Below are 21,235 nucleotides of genomic sequence, written 5' to 3'. Positions count from 1 at the left end.
GGTTTCCACAATGTTCAAATTGAGATTTCACTTGCTCGCCCCTTGTAATTTAAGATAAATTTGGTCAAAAAAAAAAAATTCCAAGCACATGCAACCATGCTTATAAGATATTTAATTACATTAAAATTAATATATTATTAATTCCTTAAGCCTCTTAACGTCGCCGTTACTCAACCGTTAAATATTGCAATAAAGAAAAAAAAAAAAAAACTACGAAAAAATTATTAATTAAATTTAATCATCATTAAGAGTTTAATCAGAAATTAGTAATAAATGTTTGTTAATGAGCGGAGGTGCCCCGTAAATAATAAAAGTTTAGGTATTTACCGTCAGTAAATAAGGTAAAAGATAATAATTTAATAGGAAGGAGTTTAGGTAATTTTGTCAGATGTGTGAAAACATCTGACAAAATTCGGCGCGTTGACTCAGATTGAGACACGACGTCAGAGAATCGTCATCATAATCCTGATTTGTTGGAGCAGAACAAGCCTGCTTTCTCTTTCTCATTCTCATTTTTGTATTTACTTCACATATTATTTTCAAATTTATATTTTTGAATGTGTATATATAAATATATATATAGAGATTCAGCCTAATATAATTATTTTTAATAAAAATTATATATTTTCTTTATATACTATTAATAATATAATCAATTTATTGACAATGATACACTTATATAATTTGAACTTAGACAATATTAAATAATAGTCAATGACAATATAAATACTTGTCTCTATAATAGGCCCACAATTTTGGGCAACTTCACAAAAAATTGAACTTTTAATTATTTTGACAATGATTTATTTATTATTAAATATCTTTTGATTGGGTAATACTGTATAGAATATATATATATATATATATACTAATGACTGTAAATATAAAAATATTTAGTAATTTCAAAAGAAATTTGAATTTATATTTTCTCATATAAAAAAATAAGAGTCATATATGGGTTAAAAAATAAGGAATTTTTGAATTATTTAGTTATTATTAGATATTTTATAATTACAATATATACTATGAAATGCCATGTATATGTAAATTGAGTAAATAAGAATATTAAATAATGTTCAATATGATGATACCCATTATTGAATTTTATGTATATATATATATATATATAAATATATTATATTGATAGTAGTAAACAAGCGTATTGAATTTGGAGGTGCCAAGAGTCATGTTACTTGCCCTTTGGATTGAACGTTACTTCTTCATCTCCATAATTTTGAAGTTAAATAATAAATAATACAAATTTAGTAAAAACTCCAGACTTGAACGATCTGGAAAAGAAGACATTAATGATGAGATGCAGGTTTTCTTACAAAATAAGCACCATGTGGCAAAAATTAAATAGAGCAAGACAGAGGGAAGGAATCTAAAAAGATTAAACTTTGAATTATTAAATTTAATTATTACATGCTTTAATTTAATTACAGTGAAATCTTAATTTCCTCCTCCCCAAAAAACTCCATTAAAAACCGTATAACAGCTGGCTGATAACCTTCTTCTTCTTCTTCGCTCCATGTGGGTAATCCAGCGTGATGATTATTAATTACTTAACGACGCAAAAAACCAGGAGCCAAAAGCTTCCACCAACATTTGACGCCAAAGCATTAGTTAATCGGCTAAAAACAGAGAGACTTGCGGGTTTTTTTATCTAACACATCTGTAGAAATGAGTTCTAATTGCTCTTATACATGCATATATACATATATATGGACTACATATATGTATATATGTCCTGGCTCTCTCGAGAGAATTAGACTACTTGTGATCACATGTACTTCAACAAAGCTAATCTCAGGTCCTTCACCAGATCCTTCACTGTCATATCGAATTCATCACCTTTCTGCAATAAAGTGGATATTCATCAGCTCAAAACCCATTATAAAACCACGTACATATGACGTGTATATATATATATATATATAGTGATAAAAGTTATGTGAACTACTATATTGTACCAGAGCTATTATGGTGATATCAAGAGTGGAGTTCCCAAAAGGCAAGACGCTGCTATTGAGGATGGACAAATGAATCTTCTCTATCTCGTTCAAGACTTTCACCAGAATCCCTTTTTGGTTCTCGCAGTGGACACGAACAAGAACATCTTTATCTGAAACTCTGGCCTCCACTTCAGGGAGTGCTGCATCGCAGCATTGACCATGAAAATTTTCATCACACGAAGACGAATCATCATCTGCGGACAACTGATATTTTTTCACCATAACCACCGACTCCATTGTTCTCTTCTTTGTCTGCTCCTCCAGCACTTTCACTCGCTCTTGAAGTTGCTTCACATACTTTATTGCGTCTCCAAGAACAGAAGCTTTATCCATCTGTACATAAATCCAACACGTTTACATATTAATTGGATATACATTCATCAATACAACAAGCTAAGAATGATCGGTATTGACCCAGCATTTAAAGATTGATGAAGAGGAATTTTTGTTGGTTTGAACTTTTACCTTCTTGAGGCCAGGAACAATTGCAGAAAGAGCTATAAATCTCTGGCTAAGTTTTTCTCTTCTCTTCCTCTCGGCTACTATGTGATCTTGAGCATGTGATTGGATTTTACTATAAGCCCTTTTCATTCCTTGGTTTACTTTTCCTGCATGGTTCGTGTTGTCGTTACAATATCCACTATTGGAGATCAAACAAGGTGGCCGCATGGGGGACAGACCGGCTTCGTCTTTAGGTTTCACAGTGCAGTTCATCATGTTCCCATGATAGAACTGCTGCTGATGATCATGATTCGAGCTTGAGTTCTCGAAAGAAAGAAGATGAGGGGTCTTCGTTGGAGACGAAGAAGAGGAAGCCCTCGGCAAAACGCGATCGTTTTTGGATGCAGTGGTGGTGGAGTTCCAGCTATTGGTGGTACAGGCTGTGATCTTGAGCTGTTTTGCAGGTCTCTCGAAGCTGCTGTTGTGAGAGGTTTCGTTGGCGCTGTTGAAAGTAGGGTAAGATGAGTAACTCTCGGATGAGAATGATTGCTTAACGAAGCTGCCATGGGAGTGAACTTGATTAAGTGCTGTAATATCTGCTACATCAGTTGTTAATGTCTCGGCCAGTGAGTTCATGTGGCAGTGATGAATGATCTCGTACTCATCCATTCCCTGTGAATTTTAATTATCATCAGATCAGATATTTAGTTTCACATCCATATTACTGTGATCTACATATATAGTTAAATATACGCTAAAGCAATTAATCATGTTTTTTTTTTTTTAGTATCTGGGTTAGTATCCAATATGGGAGAGGTTATACGTATGTGTATATGTGTGAGTGTGTCTATATAGATATGCTTACCAGATCAGATAACCATTTGGCAGAAGATAAATCCATTGAAGCTAACTTTCTATTCAGACCAGAGGGTTGGCAGAGAGTATTGGAAAGGTGAAGTGGGCAAGAAGAAGAAGGAGGCCTTGTTGGGTGTTATATAGTTTATACGTGCCGGGGGTTCGATCATCGAATTTCTCTGTTTCACACGTGTGAAATTTTGTCTTTATCTCCTTAAGCTACTATTCAAACGAAGGCTATCTCTCTATGGATCATTGACATGAGGTGGAATTAATCATGGGAACACACTTGACATTAAACAAATCAAGTTTTGATACGACCAACGAGATTGCGTATCATTAGCTACATATATATATATATATATATATACACACACACACACAGTCTCTTAGCCAACTCAAAGCAATTAATTAAGACTTCATTAAATTATATGTTGTAATCCTTTGTTTTATATTATAAATTCCTATTCTCTCTTGTGTCACCGTCATCCATCGCCACAATTAATTATATTAACAAGTAAATTAATTTATTAAGACTATCATTTTAATTGTTACTTATCTGTGATTAATTCTAATATAAGTTAGAATATATCTTCTTGTCGTTTTGTATATGTCCAAAAATACCCACATATTAATTAAGATACCCCACAAAATTTATATATAATTGCTGTGAATTACTACCTAAACCAACCAAAATATTAATAATTAAAATATTTGATATTATAAAAAATGAAATTACTAGGAAATCAGAAGACTCTATATGATAAAATTTGTACAAAATGCAAAATGTATAGTTGTTTGTAAAATATGACAAAATTTTTATTTAATTTTAAAAGGGTGATACAACTTAGCAATCATGAATAAAAAATACGACAAAAATAAAATAAGATCGAACCAATAACTTTATTTAAATGGGTTAAACTTACTTATTACACATAATACAACCCCACCAAATTATAATTTACTTAATTTAATATCAAATTCAATCATAGAAAAATAAAATTCATATAATATATGTATACATATATACATAGTGTTGGATCTTGTACACGATGAAAGATTACAAAGCCGAACAACCGATGGATATTCTCCTTGATATTTGGATTTAAATTAAAAAAAAAAAATTCACTAGATTAATTATTTGAGAATTTTTTTTTTGTCGACGATAAATTATTTTTTAAGTATAAAATATTGAAAGAAAAATTAATTCCAAACAAATTTGGAACTCTAAATTATGTATTAGAATTAAATTTACGATATATAAATAATTTTAATTCTTAATTTAACAAATTAAAAATAATAAATAACGATAATGGTACGACCGGATGAGTTGATATTATGAAAAACGACAATTTTTCTATTATTAGAAAACCATAATGTTTTTTTTTTTAAAATAAAAAATCATATATTTTATAAATGATATTTGTATATTAATAATAATATAATTAATTTTATAATAAAATTAAAAATTTAAATTTATAAAATATAGAAATACCAATAAAGAAAACCAGAATCTAGTAAAGAATATGAATCAAATCTGCAAGAAAACTATATAATAATTATGTTTAATTTAAGAGTAATATTAATATATATTATTTATAATATCCCCACGAACGGCGCACTAATAAGGTTGTTGTTAATTTGTGCCCTAATCGCTTAACACCAAACCCTTTGTTTTGTCTTTATATGTGTATATATATATATTAAAAAATAATATTTATATGTATTGTTGGATAATATGATATGTTAGTTTTAAAAAATTAATTTTGGACTTTATTCAGATTATTTCTTTCTAGACAACTTTAAAAGCTGATACATTTCTCAAGTTTTGGCTATAAAAATTAAAACTCAAATGGTTATATATGTGTGTATATATATATATATATATATATATATTTTGACAACCCTAATGAGTTTTAATGTATTGGGTAAGATGTTGATGAGGTAAATCAACATGGAAAATCACATGAAGTATGGATTAGGTTCTGGTTGGACAGTCAAGCAAGTACTATTTTGTCTTATTATATTAAGGTCTTTAATTATTTGAATTGAATTTTTGGGGTTTATTTGGAGTCTTCATCTTAATTATAACGAAGAATTTCTCCAGTTTAGGGGCAAATTGCAGAGTTGTTGGGTGTCAGTAATCCTTAAAAATAATGTACTCAACCAGAAGAAGACAATCTCAAGTTTGATTTTTTGTTTGTTTGGTGAGAAAATGGGTTTCTACTTTTGTCTTTTTTGTTTTTCAAAGAATCGAAATGGATTTCTGCTTGTTGGATGGATAAGTTTATGAGGTTATGAGAAAGTGGTATAAATAATTTTTGCTTTATATATTTTATTTTTTTTTATGGAGCTTAAAAATTACCGTAATTAAAGATTAACATTAATAAATTTTTTAAAAATAATTAATTTGTATTAATATAAAATAAAGTTTATGTATGTATAACGTGGTTTGATTTTACAAAATTTAATATTAGGAAGTAGAGCTTCAAATTCTTTTTTTGCAATCATAATTTATAGTAAATGGAAGTAAAAAAAAAAAAAATGAAGAAAATTCTGGCGTGTATGTATATATGGGTGTATAGAGAGGGTTAGAGTGAAACGGTGCCGTTTAGAGAAGAGGAGGGGGGAAATAGCGTCGATTGGATAATAGGAGGAGGAAACGACGTCGTTTGGAGGAAACGGTGTCGTTTGGTGATAATGAGGAGGAGGAAACAACGTCGTTTGGAGAAGAGAGAGTGAACGGTTGCGATGAGTCGAGATGTACGGAGAGGATGGAAAACAGGTGGGGTATAAATAGGAGACGGGAAGGAAAAAAAAAAAAGAAAAGAGAGGGAAAGAAAAGAAAAGAAAAAGGAAAAGAAAAAAAGAGAGGAAAGAAAAGAAAAGAGAGAAGAGAGATCGGAGGGAATAGAAGGTTCGAGAGAAAGAGAGAAGAGCCGGAGCGGAGAGGAGCGAGAAGAGAGAGAGGAGGAGACAGAGGACGGTGACGGAGCAAGCCAAGAGAATGAGGAAAATGGAGACGGGAGGTACGATAATTTTAAGTTTCATTCTTTAGTTGATGTGGATTTGAAATTTTGCCCGTAGGTGAAGGTTTTTGTGTGAGTATGAGTGGAGGAGACCGCGGAAGGAAAGAGAAGAAGAAATGTGGCATGGGAGAGAGGTCTGTGAGGGAGAGGAGATGTTGAGTATGAGTTGGGGTATATGGAGGAGGCTAGGCCGCGGGAGGAGAGAAAGGAAGGAGTGCGGTGTGTGAGGGAGGTGAGATGTTGAGTATGAGCGGGGGCATATGTAGGAGGCTAGACCACGAGAGGAGAGAAAAGAAGGTGTGCAGTGTATGAGTGAGGTTCGCGAGAGGGAGGAGATGTTGTGTGAGCACGAATGAAGGTTTATGGAGGAGTTCGCGAGAGGAGAGAGAGGGAGGAATGCGGCTTGTGAGTGAGGTCCGGGTGGGAGAGAGGATTTTGTATGAGTATGAGGGGAAGTATGAGGAGGAGTCCGCGAGAAGAGAAAGAGGGAGGAATGCTGCTTGTGAGTGAGGTCTATGAGGGAGAGGTGATTTCGGGATTTGAGAGTGGAGTACCTAGAGTAGGCCGTGGAGAGAGAGAGAGAAGAAGAGATTTGGTGAGTGAGGTAGATTTGTATAAGAGAGAAAGTAGTGTGTGTGGATGCAGAAAATTTGGGAGAAGGAAAGAGAGGCCGTAGAGCGTGGGAATGAAGTGTTGGAATAGAGGTGTGGAGGTGGCTCTGTGTAGGGCGAGGGGATGAGTGGTGTAGCTGTGTGGTGTGAGAGAGTGGGTTGTATATAAGTTGGTATAGCTGCTGTAAATTTGGTAGTTGGCAAGGGAACGTTACAGGTGTAAGTGTGTTAAGTGTTAGTGCGTGGCTTATGGAGAGACGCGTGTAGTTTAGATATACAGGTTAAAGGTATAAGAAAGCTTCAAGATAAGGTAGAGATAAGGTGGGGGAGTAAGGACAGGATGATAATATTTTTGAGTGGGTAGCATTGGGGGACGCCGATGTTGGTTGTCGCTACCTAGAAAAAGTAAGTTGATCGCCGATAGTGGTGATGGTCGAGAGACTCCAACGTGAAAGGGTTTGGTCGCCGATATTGGTGACGAGAAAGAATGGTATATGTGTGTGTGTGGTCTATTAGGGGTCGAGAGATAGATGGTTTATTGGTGATCGCCGATATTGGTGACGGGGGAGAATATTTGTACAGTTAGGGGATGTTGAGGGGCAGTCACAATTAACATGCATAATATTTAAATTATCAAGGGTAGGTATTAGGTTAAGTAGGTGGAGTACATATCGAACTCCTGAGTTCTGAATTTTTATTGTATATGATGTTTGTAACTTACTTTTTACTGTACTGAGTTATATATACTCACTTCTTATTATTTACAGATGAAGTAGGAATGAAGTCGGGATCGGAGTTGCTGATTTCTGAACCTAGCAGATAGAGGAACATGACAATAATATTTTCGTTATTTGACATGATTGAGTGTGTAATAAGTAGTAGTAGTGTAGATAGTGTGTCTGATGGGAGTTTGTAAGATTATCCTTCATTGTGATATTACATATAGGGTTGCAGATTTATTGTGATTTTGAATAATAGATTGCAGTAAGGTTTTTATGTTTGTGGTGGATTTGAAATGACGCTTTCATATGTGGTCACAAAATTGTCTTAAATTACGCTATTAAGAAAAAAAAAAAACGTTACATATATAGTTTTTATTTTTAGAAACAACATCTTTACTGTTTACTGAGATTTGAGTTTATTGAAATGATAGTTTAAGAAACAGAAACTGTAATATCCATAGTTCTTCGTAGTAACATGGATTCATCCTTCCTATCAAGTCATTTTTATCTTGATCAATTTGCCAAACAAGTTTTCTCCCTTCTTTTTTGCTTCCGTTTGTTTACTTAATTAAATTGTATAGCAAAACAATTTTTATATACAGTGATAACTTTGTTACCAATCAATTCATCTTCTTTTTTCAACAAAAATCTTCTGCTGATTCCAATGTCTGTTCTGGCTTGAACCCGGCTTCTCTCGTCTCTAACCTCAGCTTCTCCAGTTCTTCATAGATCTCTTGAGACCGAGGGTGTGAAGTAGCACAAACTGAGAAAAGATGAACTCCATTATCCACCTCAATCCAACTCCACCCTGCAGCATTTTTCTTTACTCCCTTCTGCTGCATCAGCTTTCTAATCTCAGCCACTTCAGCCCACATAGCAGCTCTCGCGTATATACTTGCCAGTGTAATATACGAAGAAGCATTCTCTGGCTCCATCTTGAAAAGCTGGTTTGCAGCCTCTCTCCCGAGTTCTACTTCACCATATACTCTACAGGAACTCAAGAAGGAAGTCCACATTACATAATTTGGTTCGTAAGGCATTTCATCCATCACCTCCTTTGCCTTTCTCAGGTGTCCGTTCCTTGCATAGAGGTCAACCAAGATTGCGTACTGGTCAAGTTGAGGTACTAAACTGTACTCACTTGTCATTTTGGTGAAGTATTCTATTCCTTGGTCCAGAAATCCGGCATGAATGCAGGCAGTCAGTAGAGCAGTAAAACAAATATGGTCTGGTCTGTAGCCTTCTTTGGCTACCAAATGCTCAAAAAGTTCCAGTGCTTCTGATCCTCTTCCACTCTGAGCAAAACCCATGATCATAGAAGTCCATAAAACACTATTCTTCCGTTCAATCTGGTAGAAAACACGACAAGCCTCATCAGGACTGCCGTTCTTGGAGTACATATCAATCAGAGCACTAGCTACAAACACATTGTTTTCACAACCCATTTTAGTTACCAAGGAGTGAACCTGTTTTCCTTGTTGAAGTACTGTTAGATTCCCACAAACATTTAGGACGCTGGTTAAAGTATGATTGGTAGGATTCATGTTCTCCTTCTTCATTCTGATAAATAATCTTACAGCCTCTTCGCCAAGAAGATTATAAGAATATCCTGAGATCATAGAATTTAGTAAAACATTGTCCCTATCTTCCATCTCATTGAATAAAAGTACAGCCCAGTCTATTCTTTGGGATTTTGAGTAGCAACCAACCAAGGCACTGACGATGAAACTGTTAGTATGAAGTCCTAGTTTGGTAACATGTCCATGGAGCAACATACTCTCCTCTTGCGTTGTACATGAGCTAATGACACTGACGTAGGTGAAGCAATTTGGTTTAATGGAAGTTCCCAACATCACTTTAAACAATAAAATGGCTTCTCTACTATGTCCATTCTGTGATAAACCAGAGATCATTGAGGTCCAGGATACTTGATCATGCATTTTTATACCATCAAAAACTCTTCTTGCATCCATCACAGCGCCACATTTCGCATATAAATCAATAAGAGCGCTACTTAGAAACAAATTACCCTCGTACCCGTCACGAATTAAGCGTGCATGAATTTGTAAACCTAAGTGAAAATTTAGCGTTTTGGCACAAGAATTAAGAGCAGTACAGAGAAGGAACCTCGTAGGCTTAGTTCCAGATGCGTTCGATTGACGAAATGACTTCAATGCTGCTTCATTTGCATCGACAATGTTGATGGTTTCTGTAATATAACCAGTACGACGTCGTCCCTCTCGTCTATTTCTTGCCGAAGTCTCACTTGCAGAGTCCTTGAAAAACGAACCAGAAAACTCAATGTCAGCTCCTTCAGGAAATTCGTCGAACACATGGTCAGCAATCCACGAGGTGTACCTGTTTCCATAATGAAAGCACGATTGTATGCAAGAGCTAGCGCCATGGAATCCGACAGAACGAGCGAAAACAAGCATACGGGTTATCGGTAATCTCTCGTTGCATGAAAGAACGAAGCTTCGAAGAGAAAATTCAAGTTATCATCAACCCACTGCCCACATAACCTGTTAAGAAGCATACTTCAACATCTGGGTAAGAACTCAGAAATTATATAATTATACCAAGAAACAGTCATCTGAACTTTCTTTCTCAGAGCACAACCCCAGCTCTTTAACATAACTGGGGGAAGAAACTCCAAGATCTTCCGATATCATCTACTAAGTTACCAAGTTAGGAAATAGGAGTAATGACACACCGATTTATGCCTGTATTTACCAGTTCCAATGACCAGATGAAAGGATCTTATGTTCTCACAAAAGGGTCTGTCCCTCCAGACAGATTTTTGCGTCTCTTGTTTTTATTTCTAAACTCATATAGAATACGCGTACTTCAAATTTTAAGGTAATAAATCAAGAGCAGATTACAGTTTATAACCTGTGATTAGATGTTAACCATAATTTAAACTCCATGGGATTTTTTTTTCCGGTAATAATTCAATATTTTTAGTTTAAGTTTCAATAATTCTTAGATTATAATTTCGTAATCTTTTTAATCTTAATTTTACGTAATCAAACTTTTTCATGTTTGCGGTTAAAAATCTATACAATTATAATTCTTTTTTACTAAAAAAATCAATGGATAAAAAAATAAAATTTCAAAATACTGAATTGTCACAATAAGCCACAAAAAATTGAATTGCAGTAAAATCAACACAGAAGATTGAAACTATATTTTTCTATATATATATATATATATATATTTTATTAGTTTGTCAGATAATCGAATGATCATCCCAGCCAAGATCAAACCCAATTGGAACTGATTTTCTACAACATTAATGAATCAGGAACCGTCTCTGTCATTAATTACGCTTTGATTATACGGTTACGATTCGTCCACCAAATTTGAAATCTTGTCTCCTTGGAACACAAAAATACATAAGTACGAATTTATAGAACTGATCCTATTTAAATAAAATTATTCTATATGTATATATATATGGAGAGAGAGATTGAGGAGGTGCTGCAAAGTTGAGGGAACCTTGAAGGCCAAAAGGTTACATATAAAAGGAGCAACTTTGGACATTTGAGTTCACAGTGATCACAGAAGAGTAATTCCGGGGAGAAACAAGGTGGGTTCTGGCTGCTACATTAAACTACAGGGAGGGGCAAGAATCCTATGCAACAAAAAATAGCAGAAGCCAAATGTTACCCATTCCGATCAGATTAAAACAACATCATCATTTCTCCTGAGTCCATATCTTCACAGTCTTATCATTTCCAAGCGCACCGGATGCGATCATGTTCTGAGTCGGGTGACACGCTACTGATATAACAGTGTCAGTGTGACCTTCCAATTTCTGAACTATTTTTCTACTCTGAAGTTCCCACAAGTACACACAATTATCCTCCGAACCACTAACAATGTACTTCCCATTTGTTATAGAAAATGTCGAAGGTATGCAGTACTTCGAATTTACATGCCCAGCGTATGTCTTCAGAAATTTCCCTGTCGAGAAATTCCAAAGCCTCTGCATGTCAAAATGAAACCATATAAGATTAGGAAACAAGATTATGAATTATGAAGGCACTGCAAAGATGCAAAAGGCATGTAATTTATGTCTGTCAGAGAAATCCCAGTGTTATTTGGATTTCCCAGCTGTTAGCTTGGTCTAGTGTATGAGATAAATTTTACAATAAAGAAGCATAGGTTCAGATGCATCCCAATTTGCAACAAGAATCAAGAATGTCTTTGGTTCGCCTAAAAATGTAAGAGTTTATAAGATACAGAACTTATAAATTAATACAGATTTCTTTATTCACAAATAAACTATTGACATGTTCCAAGTGGTATGAACTTATAGCACGTATTGGTTTTATTAACTTATTCTGCAACAAAAAAGGTTTATAAGCTGTCAACTTTTGACCAGTTCATCAAGGCAGCCTAATGGCGACTAGCCAACTCGATCGAGAATCAAGGAACGGTGTGCAGAAAATAGAAATCAGGCAAGAGAGAAAAGCACAAAACAAACAATCCGAGTACGATGAAAAATTAAAAATCCATACTTGACATTCTAGTCACATTATGCAATTATGAGTATCCAAGTTATGATGCAACTTAATGCCATTATTGAATCTTAGTCAGAAAAGCAGAGTTAGAAGAAATTTTTAATAATTTATTTCAATGAAATTTGTTCAATTGATACTTTCAATATAAATGCAGTGCATTTCCCCAACCTGTCGTCAATGGACAGTCTACTCCAGATTCAGTGATAGCTATAAGCAAACGGGTCTACTCTAAATCACCATTAAAGAGCTACGATTCTCTGTGACATTTTAACAAACACCTAGACCGAACGACAACATAAAACCAAACTGACAGTAAGAGATTCCCTCAAAACACAAAAGCTTACCAGGGTATTATCAAGGGTGCCGACGAGAATAAACTTGCCGTTGGGAGAGAATTTGACAAAAGAGACAGGTGGGTTCTCGTCGTCAATCAGCGTCTTCATACAATGGCCGGTGCCAGCGTCCCAAATCCTACAAAGCCCGTCGTAGCTGCTAGAGACAATTAGAGTTCCCTCCCTGTTGAAATCAACGGCGGTGACAGGATCGGAATGTGCAGGCAAGACCTTGAGGCACTTGCCGGACTTGACATCCCAGATCCTGACAGTCTCGTCGAAAGCCCCAGAGACGATCATATTGGACTGAGGGTTGAAATTCACGCAGAAGGCGAAGTTAGTGTGACCGTTAAGAGTCTTGATGAGGGACCCCGTGGCGACGTCCCACAGCCGGAGGGTCTTGTCGTCGGATGCCGACACTAGGAACCGGGAGTCGGACGAGAAGGCGACATCTGACACACCCTGCTCGTGACCGGAGAATTCCTGAAGAGGGCAGACAATGTTAGCGCCATTGTCACCACTTTTCTTGTCGTCGGGCTTGTTACTGGCATCATCACTGTTGGGCTTGACGGAGTAGATGCGGATGGTTTTATCAGCGGAGGAGGAGGCAAGGAGGCGACCGTCGGAGGAGAACTTGAGGGAGGAGACGGCGAGCTTGTGGCCGGTTAGGGTTTGGGCAAGAGTGTAGGGCTTGAAGGACTCTACAGGGTCCGTCATGTTTTCGCTTTTCTTCAGATTCTGTTAATTGGGAAGTAATGGAATTTTTCTAGGTGGGGGTTTACGACGGGAAGGTTTTTGGGCTATGAGATCCGCCACTGAATATGAGGCATTCATTCCTCAAAAATCAAACCCATTATATTTCGACAGTATATATATATATATATATATATATTATATAAGGTATTTAGCGTCTATTTTCAAACTCGAAAGACAATTCCAAGAATCAACGAGAATTGAAAATTGAATGTTCACTAAATAGATTTACAGATAATATAGTGACATTCCATGATATTTCTTGTCAAAGAAGCATTCTCAATTAGTTACAAAATCAACACTTTTCCTTTCACCTTTCTCAATTTTTTTCTCTGCATCAGACAACAAATGAATGATTTCTACTGCCTTCGACCATGAATACTTCCCAGAGACTGGTTCCGATATGTACAATAATGATAAACAATGAAAAATTTTCAAGAACTAAAAGCAAGACATATAGCTATACAAAATCGAGAGGCTGAATTTGAACTTCTCGAGGCTGTTTCTACTTCGCAAAAATTGAGAATCAGACAAAAGTGTATGGTTGCTTGCAGGTTCGGTGCTTTCAAGACTAGTGCATGAGTTATCATGCCAGAGTGCCCTGTTCCAGTTGAGCCACCATGTAAATCAAAATGACCTGAATATGTTTCCCCAAAACCCTTTATTGTCCCTTCATGCAATCTTCACGGCTACATAATTCTCGGCGTAACACTTATGGAGGTTTTGCGTTGTACCAATTTTCCTTGTGTCCTGCATGGAAAACCCATCCATCGGTTAAAAGACATACGTTGAACATGGAAATTCAAGCTTATGGAAAAAAATAAACAAAAAAAGGAAACTAAAAGTTATAGCATCAATTAGATGTTAAGGAAAATTACAAAATAGGTTTTCCGAAGTGTGTGTTGAAAGAGAGGAAGGCAGTTCCCAACCCTTAAAAATTATGTGCAAATTGTTGGTAAGTGTGATTCTCGGATGCTATTTCCCGCAGTTAGTTGGCAAAGTAAATAAAATCAACAATGGTTAAAACCCAAGATTTAACACATACCCAATGCTGCTATCTGAAGTCAACACTATGTGAAGCAAAAATGTAACTTGTATTTTGTGGTGAAGACTTGATTCTCATCCCTGGAAAAGAATTTTGCAAACTTTGAGAACATAAATCTGGTATCCCAGGCCATGACCCTGGTCTGCCACCAAACCAAGAGTCACAACTCTTTCTAACATCAACATTGGACAAAGGAGATTGATCATGATTCAGTAAATAGGAGCTATCGTGCTCCTCCTTGAGAAATGTAAGAGTTGGATCCAAATGTTCTCTAGAAAGTGATCTAGAACCAAAGTCTTGATAGCTCTGGGATGAACAAGACGATCCAGAATACATCTGTCCAGTAAAATGACCATTTCTGAAAGGAGTACATCCGCCACAAGCAAAACTTGGTGACTGCTTCCTGTCTGAACTCCAGTTTTCAATTGTCACTCCCTGCTTCGCTGCAATTTCTAGTATTTCTTTTTCATTAAGCCCTAATCCCATGAGCAAATTCCAGAGCTTCCTTTGTGCTTCCCGTTGGTTGTGAATGATTTGATCCCTCATTGCCATTTCAAACTGGAGCTCAGTATTAGCCATTCCCTATGCTCAGACAACACAACTCTTAGGCTCTGATTTGCAGCTATTCAAAATCTTTGATCTAGCATGCTGCTAAGTTTTTTTTTTCTTTTTTTTTTTCCAGATTGCATGTATAAAAATAGTTTTCATGCCTGCAAACAGTCAACTATATGATTTGCACCGTACTTACCAGGAGCCTGTATTGGCTGAGAATTCGTAGATAGGTTTTGTTTCCATTGTTACTAATGGCTTCCTCAATCATATCTTGAAGCTGGCATCTCTGCTTCTCATTTGCTTCAATTTCCTATAGTAACAAAATATATTAATTAATGCCAACAAAGATTATGATTTGGCAGGTTCGAACACAAGCAGACTAGAGAGGGTATCACCTTATGGTAATTGACACCAGACTCATCATTATCACGGATATTATCAAGAATAACTTGTCTCCTACCTCTCAGACCCTCCACAGTTGCTTGATCCTTTTCTAAACCCTATCACAGGTATGAAGAAGTAATTCATGATTAGAACAAATGAGTCACCAGTTCAAACCATCCATGCTCTATCATGGTAAGCAAACTGATAGGACATATAGCAAATAAATTTATGTTGTAAATAGGAAGCACCCAAACCCCACAAACAGACAAGTTTTGTTGTTTAGGTTTTCAAATTCATTATTTCCTAAAGACCACCCAAAATTGCGATATTAAAGAAAAATGTGATAAAAAGAAAAAAAATTGTTCCAAAGAAGCACTTAAAGTGTCATAGCTGGACTGCTATCCGAACTAAATTTTTGTTCATCTGCAGATCAAGACATATAAAGTTGAAATAAGTTGAAGCTCAGACGAAAAAATGAAAGAAAGCCGATCCTTTTTTTACTTTGCAGAAACGGGTACTAAAGTTCCACAGGAATGTTACTACAAACCTGCTGTTTTGCAATAGCATCATCAAGATGTTGGAGTTCAGTGCGGTTACGAAGGTTAGTTTCCTCAAGCTCAAATAATGCTTTCTGTAAATTGATTCGTTCCTGAACATTTTCATTTATTTCATGGCTCAAAACATCCAACCAAGAAAGCTCATCATCAGCAGCCCTTTCAGCAGGTTTGATACTTAGCTGTGATTCCTTTTCAGCTAGCTCCTTCTTCAGCCGGCAAACCTCAATCTGTACAATCAAAGATGTCAAATTTATATAGAGCTCTAACTCATAATAAGCAATCCTAAAAATCGGATGAGATACCAACCTGAAGACTGTCAATCATCCGTTGATAATCTAATACATGTGTATCGACTGTGCCAATGTTTTTCTGGGAAATTTAGCACGACCAATCAAACAACAAGATTTAATCAGGTTTCAGAATTGAACCACTAGTACATAGATAAAGCATAAACAAACAAATAAAGCTTTAGAATTTAAACTAAGAGAAAATAGTAGGCAGAATAAAAGCTGTCTTGAGTACTTCGATTAAAAAAAAGGCCATCTACTATATCAATACTTTCTCAATGGAAAAAGCAATGAAACATGACACCCCGACTAGTACCTTAGAGCATGACAGGTTCTCAATTTCATTTTATGAGTCAAAAAAGAAAATTCATTACACAAAAGGTGAGGCAAATATGAGTGCTACCTGAATATGTGTCTTTATTTCCTTTGCTCGATCTGCATATTTCAAGGTATTCACCGTGTGGTGATACTGACTATCTGCAGGTGATACTGTAGCAACCATCACAGTTTGAGAATTACCACTCAGGCCATCCTTAAGTATCCGAGTAAGCTTGCTGCAATGATATTGACATTAGGGGCATAAACAAAGAGAGCTTCAGACCAGGAATTATCATCTCATACCTATTGCGATACGGGACATAAGCAAGACCTTTCTTCTGTTGTTTACCAAGAGCATTGATGCAATTTGCTAAAGCAAGAAGTGAGCGATTAATGTTAGCACCATCCCTTAGTTTTTGGCCTCCTATATTTGTTTCTGAAGCTCTTTCACTCCCAGCTAGATCAACAAGAGCAAGTTTTCCTCGCATGACTTGATTTCGGTACTTGTTTCTCTGTTTCCTTTTCACGGTAATCTCCAAGACAGCATGTGATCTAGTTATGAAAAGATAACATGAGATCTTGAAAATAGACTGAACTAATAAGAATCAATATTTTTTTTAATGTTATATTATTAGACGAAGTAACCGGTAATATAGTGGAAATTCAATAAATGTTGTTTTTCCAACATAGGCTATTTATGATATCTCCTCTGATGAGTTATATTAACTATTGCTTTCCTCACCTTGATGATGTTACATTAGCTTCTGTGCTCTCTGTTTTCCTCCGACTATTCCCCAAATTTAGAAGTTCAAGAATTCTATCGGCAGAGTGTACCTGGAAAAGAGAAATCAATGAAAGCTTGCAGCTTCTGCAGAACCAGAACATATAGAGGAAAAGGCTGCCTAGCCAACAAAATTGACTAGAGTAGTTAAAGGATATATAATAAGGCAATCAACCAAACGAACATTTCGGGTAAGTCTTTAAGCCCAAAGGAATAAGCAACAAGAGAGATAAGAGAAAACAAAATTGAAGATGGTAGGAAAGACAGAAATTAGTTTTCCTAAAGAGGCTTGTAAAAGAGCCATTCTTCTTGATAAACACATCGCATAAAATGAATCATTTCAACTCATAACTATGAAGTCAGCCCATGTTTACTTCAAATTTCATAACGTCAATCATGACTAGAATAAGACTCCTTTGCCACTGCAAATGCAGGCAAGGCAAGTATTCAAATACGTAATATACAGGTTAGACTTTGCTTACAAACATTGAAATGAATTACTAACTCTAAGAAAAATTGCAACAAGATAGAATTTAATACATAATGAGATCCCATGTACTAAGGAAGTTGCTGAACCTTAATACATCTTAGGCCAGCAACAATTATCCCCTTCTCTGGATCCTCTCGAAGCTCCAAATGACCTGATGATTTCTCAAGTAAATCATAGATAACCTAAAACAGAAAGTCAATTAAAAAAGGTAAGTTTAAATAAAGAAAGAGAATGACTTTAAAAAGGAAATATTTTGTCAATCAAAATGGATGCCCTACTTCATTGTAGACTTCAAGGTAGGAACAAGAGACTTCAAATTCATCAGAGCTTTTGTCTTTTTTTATGAGGTCAAAAATTGTATGCAAACTGAGAACCATAAGACCAGGATCATCCTGGGTCCCAACCATTGTATATGTTTTACCACTGGAAAGGGAAGAATAGTTAGCTGCTGCAACAGACAAAACTACTGGAAATCAAAATGAAAAGGTAAGATCTTGATGATGCCAAATAAAGAACATCAATCCATTCACTTGGGTACCTTCCAGTTGAACCATAGGCAAAAACAGTCGCATTAAGACCTTGAACAACACCAGAGATTATAGAACATATACTTTTTGCATATACAACCTGCATTCATGAAGCTAAGTTAGATACAAAAATTCATTTATATAAACAATGCTATATATGAGATTATACTTTTTTGAACAATTTGTTTTTGATACTGACTTGAAATGAACAAACAATATCGCTATAAACAAAAACCATAAAAGGACAATGAAATACGTTCTTTTTGTTTAATGAATGTAAATGATAAGTCACAATAAGGAAAGAAATTTTTGGTTTAAGTCTTTGAGTTATGATAAAAACTAAGCTTGTCTGCTTATAATCCGCATGCAATCACACATAAGGTAACTGAAGATTCTAGTTTCAAATCAATTTCTTTAGAATCTTTAAAAAACAAGTATAAACAAGCATTTTATGCAGAGACAACAAATGGACCTTCAGGATATTATTCTAGTTTAACCACTGAAATTCCCCCAGCTTGAACAAGTGGCATGCTAATCTTTTTTTCCTAAAAAAAGAAACTGATATATTTCAACCACAAGATTAAACAATTACAGTAAGTTAACAAACCTACGTCATAAGTTGGTGATCTACTGAAATGTTTACCAATGCTTGAAAACATTAATCCATATAATTACATTGATATAATTTGAAATCAGAACATCGAAGTTAAGAATACAACTGATTGTCCCATACCTTGTTCGTACAATCAGGCCCAAAGGCGTGATCAAAACAGTACTTCTTCTCTTTGGTTCGATTCTGTATGCGTTCAAGGTAATCTTTTGACAAGTCAGGATCCAACACAGTCACCTTCTGCGTGAATTAACTTACAAAGTCAATTAACTACAATGTATTTTAGCTCAAATCAATCAACTCAAATCCAAAACTGTAAACCAAAAACACCTTGCTGTCGTTAACTCTGACAATGTCACGGCCACGTTCTCTTTCCATTAATGGCCTACATTTTACGGCAACCTGCGGCGGAAAATACGTATAGCGCAAGTAAAATAATGAATTGCGGGGAAGATCAGCACTGAAAAAAAAAATCACATGAATAGGAAGCACCAACCGTGAGAGTAGTGGTTTTCTTTGTAGCTGGAGCTCTGATACTCGGCATTTTACTTACTTCAACATCAAACTTCAATTTTTCTATTAAAAAAAAAAAAATCGACGTGGATCCTACAATATTGAGGAGCTCATCCCGAAAGAAAATCCCTAGTTCAAGCAAAATCCATGAACTGAAGGTAGCAAAACAGCATCGAAAAGCAAACAGAAAGCTATACAAGAAACACTTCGAAAGAGAAGAACTCTGAACTAATACTAAAACCCTCAGTAGAAACTAAAATTCAAAAGCACATCAAACAGAAACTACACCAACAAGAAAGGAAAAAATCTGGCATTCTGTCATTAACGATCAAAACAATAACCACATCTTGCAGCTTATTAACCAGTCGCCTCCATGAATGCTTTGCGGGACGCACTACATTTCAAGAAATTCAAAAAGATTTCGCGATTTCTTTTCTCGGCCAGTTTGAAACATTTAAAGCATAATAAGAGGAAAAACAAAAAAACGCTTGCGAGAATTTTCTTAAAAAAATTGAACATTAAAATAAATAAATAAATGAAGGAGACGCGTTGGAGGAAGAAGATCTCTGGACGCATTTGAACTAAGAGAAATGATTCCCTAGTTCGGCAGTGTAGGGTGAGTTACAGTGGAATCAAGCACGAAAGGCCCGTGATGACTAATAAATGAGACGGGATTTTAAGATGATCGATCGCAAGATGATTGTGACCGTTGACTGTAGCTGAGATGGACGTGTGAGATTTATTGTTATTCTTTATTGGGTTAAAAAGATTTTAAATTTTTTTATTTAATTTTGTGGGCACAATAAGAGTAAAAAGAATTTAAAAAAAAAAGGGAAAATTAAAGAGAGAGAAAAAAAAGTGGGTGTTTGTTAACGAACTGGTAGTTGGGTTTAGACAATTTGTTTGAAAGATTTTCGGCTTTTTGGGGTTTTTTTTTAAAAAAAAAACTATTTTACGATAAATAATATTTTAAAAAATTGTTATTATAAAGAAATCAATAGTTTCGAAATTAAAAAGAAAATATAATATTTTTTTACAAATTATTATGCATTTATTTTATACAAAAATAGTAAAAAAAATATGCCTAAGATATACGAATTATATAATTATTATGTTTTGGTTCAAAAATATAACATTTTAATCTAATATCTAAAGATTAAGTATTTGACACCGTAAAATTAGTTATGATAATTCAATTAATTTAATTATTTTATATAATTAAGGAATGAATTAGAGAGAGAGAGAGTGGGGGAAAGTGGGATTTAGAAAACGATGTGTTTAACTGCTTCTTAAGTTTTTTGTCGCACACGTGGATCAGAAACTTTTGTTCATGGACTGATCCTGTCTGTTTGTTACTTCGTTTTTACCGGGAAAAAAACATTTTAATATTTATTTATTTAAAAAATTATGTAAATTAAAGATTAGTTCTTAAATTATGAATCGTCTTCTAATTATGTTTTAAAAATGATGTTACAATTTGACTCGTTGATTTGTGAATCTAATTTAAAACCATTTTTTTTAATAGAATAACAAAAAAAATTTAAAAGTAAGAATAATAATTTTTTATTTTTAAATAAAATTTAAAAATATATAGAAATTGAGAATTATTGACAAAATATTTGGAAATTAAATATAAAATTATTATTAATTAACAGTGTTCATAATTTAGTAGACGTGCATGGAGTTCAAAAAGGTGAGGGATTGATTAAAATATTTAATGAATTATTAATAATTAGGTGACGGCATAAATGAGAAACTTATGATCATACATGCTACATACCCTGTTTATTGTCTTCCTCATCCTTCCCTGCCTTATCAGTTGCTAAAAAATAGATGCTTGCACGTTTTTTTATAAGATAAAAAAAGAAAATGTGTGTGTGTGTAAAT

At 34.9% G+C, this 21,235-nt stretch overlaps 4 protein-coding genes, 1 long non-coding RNA gene and 1 other non-coding gene across 6 annotated transcripts; 1 reads left to right on the top strand and 5 right to left on the bottom strand.

Annotated features, from left to right (window-relative positions):
- Positions 1–1,380: 1,380 nt before the first annotated feature.
- On the bottom strand, positions 1,381–3,628 carry LOC110809056 (transcription factor bHLH25-like). Its single transcript, XM_022034766.2, has 4 exons — positions 3,322–3,628; positions 2,481–3,128; positions 1,974–2,348; positions 1,381–1,858 (listed from the first exon to the last, which is right to left on the bottom strand). The coding sequence occupies exons 1-4, from the start codon at positions 3,355–3,357 to the stop codon at positions 1,784–1,786; spliced, it is 1,134 nt and encodes a 377-aa protein (XP_021890458.1). The 5' UTR covers positions 3,358–3,628; the 3' UTR covers positions 1,381–1,783.
- Positions 3,629–5,870: 2,242 nt separating this feature from the next.
- LOC148266181 (uncharacterized) lies at positions 5,871–7,951 on the top strand. Its single transcript, XR_015818244.1, has 2 exons — positions 5,871–6,340; positions 7,719–7,951. It is a non-coding gene; the product is annotated as an uncharacterized LOC148266181 (long non-coding RNA).
- Positions 7,952–8,039: 88 nt separating this feature from the next.
- LOC110809055 (pentatricopeptide repeat-containing protein At5g04780, mitochondrial-like) lies at positions 8,040–10,554 on the bottom strand. Its single transcript, XM_088217213.1, has 2 exons — positions 10,407–10,554; positions 8,040–10,195 (listed from the first exon to the last, which is right to left on the bottom strand). The coding sequence occupies exon 2, from the start codon at positions 10,106–10,108 to the stop codon at positions 8,312–8,314; it is 1,797 nt and encodes a 598-aa protein (XP_088073339.1). The 5' UTR covers positions 10,109–10,195; positions 10,407–10,554; the 3' UTR covers positions 8,040–8,311.
- Positions 10,555–10,896: 342 nt separating this feature from the next.
- LOC148266180 (small nucleolar RNA U3) lies at positions 10,897–11,112 on the bottom strand. Its single transcript, XR_015818787.1, has one exon. It is a non-coding gene; the product is annotated as a small nucleolar RNA U3 (small nucleolar RNA).
- A 49-nt stretch (positions 11,113–11,161) lies between these two features.
- Positions 11,162–13,398, bottom strand: WDR5A (Transducin/WD40 repeat-like superfamily protein). The gene is made up of 2 exons (XM_022034728.2): positions 12,544–13,398; positions 11,162–11,661 (listed from the first exon to the last, which is right to left on the bottom strand). The coding sequence occupies exons 1-2, from the start codon at positions 13,246–13,248 to the stop codon at positions 11,371–11,373; spliced, it is 996 nt and encodes a 331-aa protein (XP_021890420.1). The 5' UTR covers positions 13,249–13,398; the 3' UTR covers positions 11,162–11,370.
- A 113-nt stretch (positions 13,399–13,511) lies between these two features.
- Positions 13,512–19,935, bottom strand: LOC110809054 (P-loop containing nucleoside triphosphate hydrolases superfamily protein). The gene is made up of 15 exons (XM_088217212.1): positions 19,332–19,935; positions 19,166–19,237; positions 18,959–19,075; positions 18,237–18,325; positions 17,977–18,121; positions 17,785–17,880; positions 17,170–17,261; positions 16,731–16,979; positions 16,513–16,663; positions 16,129–16,191; positions 15,813–16,049; positions 15,277–15,381; positions 15,078–15,191; positions 14,330–14,911; positions 13,512–14,034 (listed from the first exon to the last, which is right to left on the bottom strand). The coding sequence occupies exons 1-14, from the start codon at positions 19,377–19,379 to the stop codon at positions 14,339–14,341; spliced, it is 2,151 nt and encodes a 716-aa protein (XP_088073338.1). The 5' UTR covers positions 19,380–19,935; the 3' UTR covers positions 13,512–14,034; positions 14,330–14,338.
- Between the last annotated feature and the right edge of the window lie 1,300 nt (positions 19,936–21,235).

This window comes from Carica papaya, chromosome 4, assembly GCF_054855325.1.
Source record: "Carica papaya isolate Zhongbai chromosome 4, ASM5485532v1, whole genome shotgun sequence".
Lineage (NCBI taxonomy): Eukaryota > Viridiplantae > Streptophyta > Magnoliopsida > Brassicales > Caricaceae > Carica > Carica papaya.
This window is presented reverse-complemented; position numbering and strand designations above follow the sequence as displayed.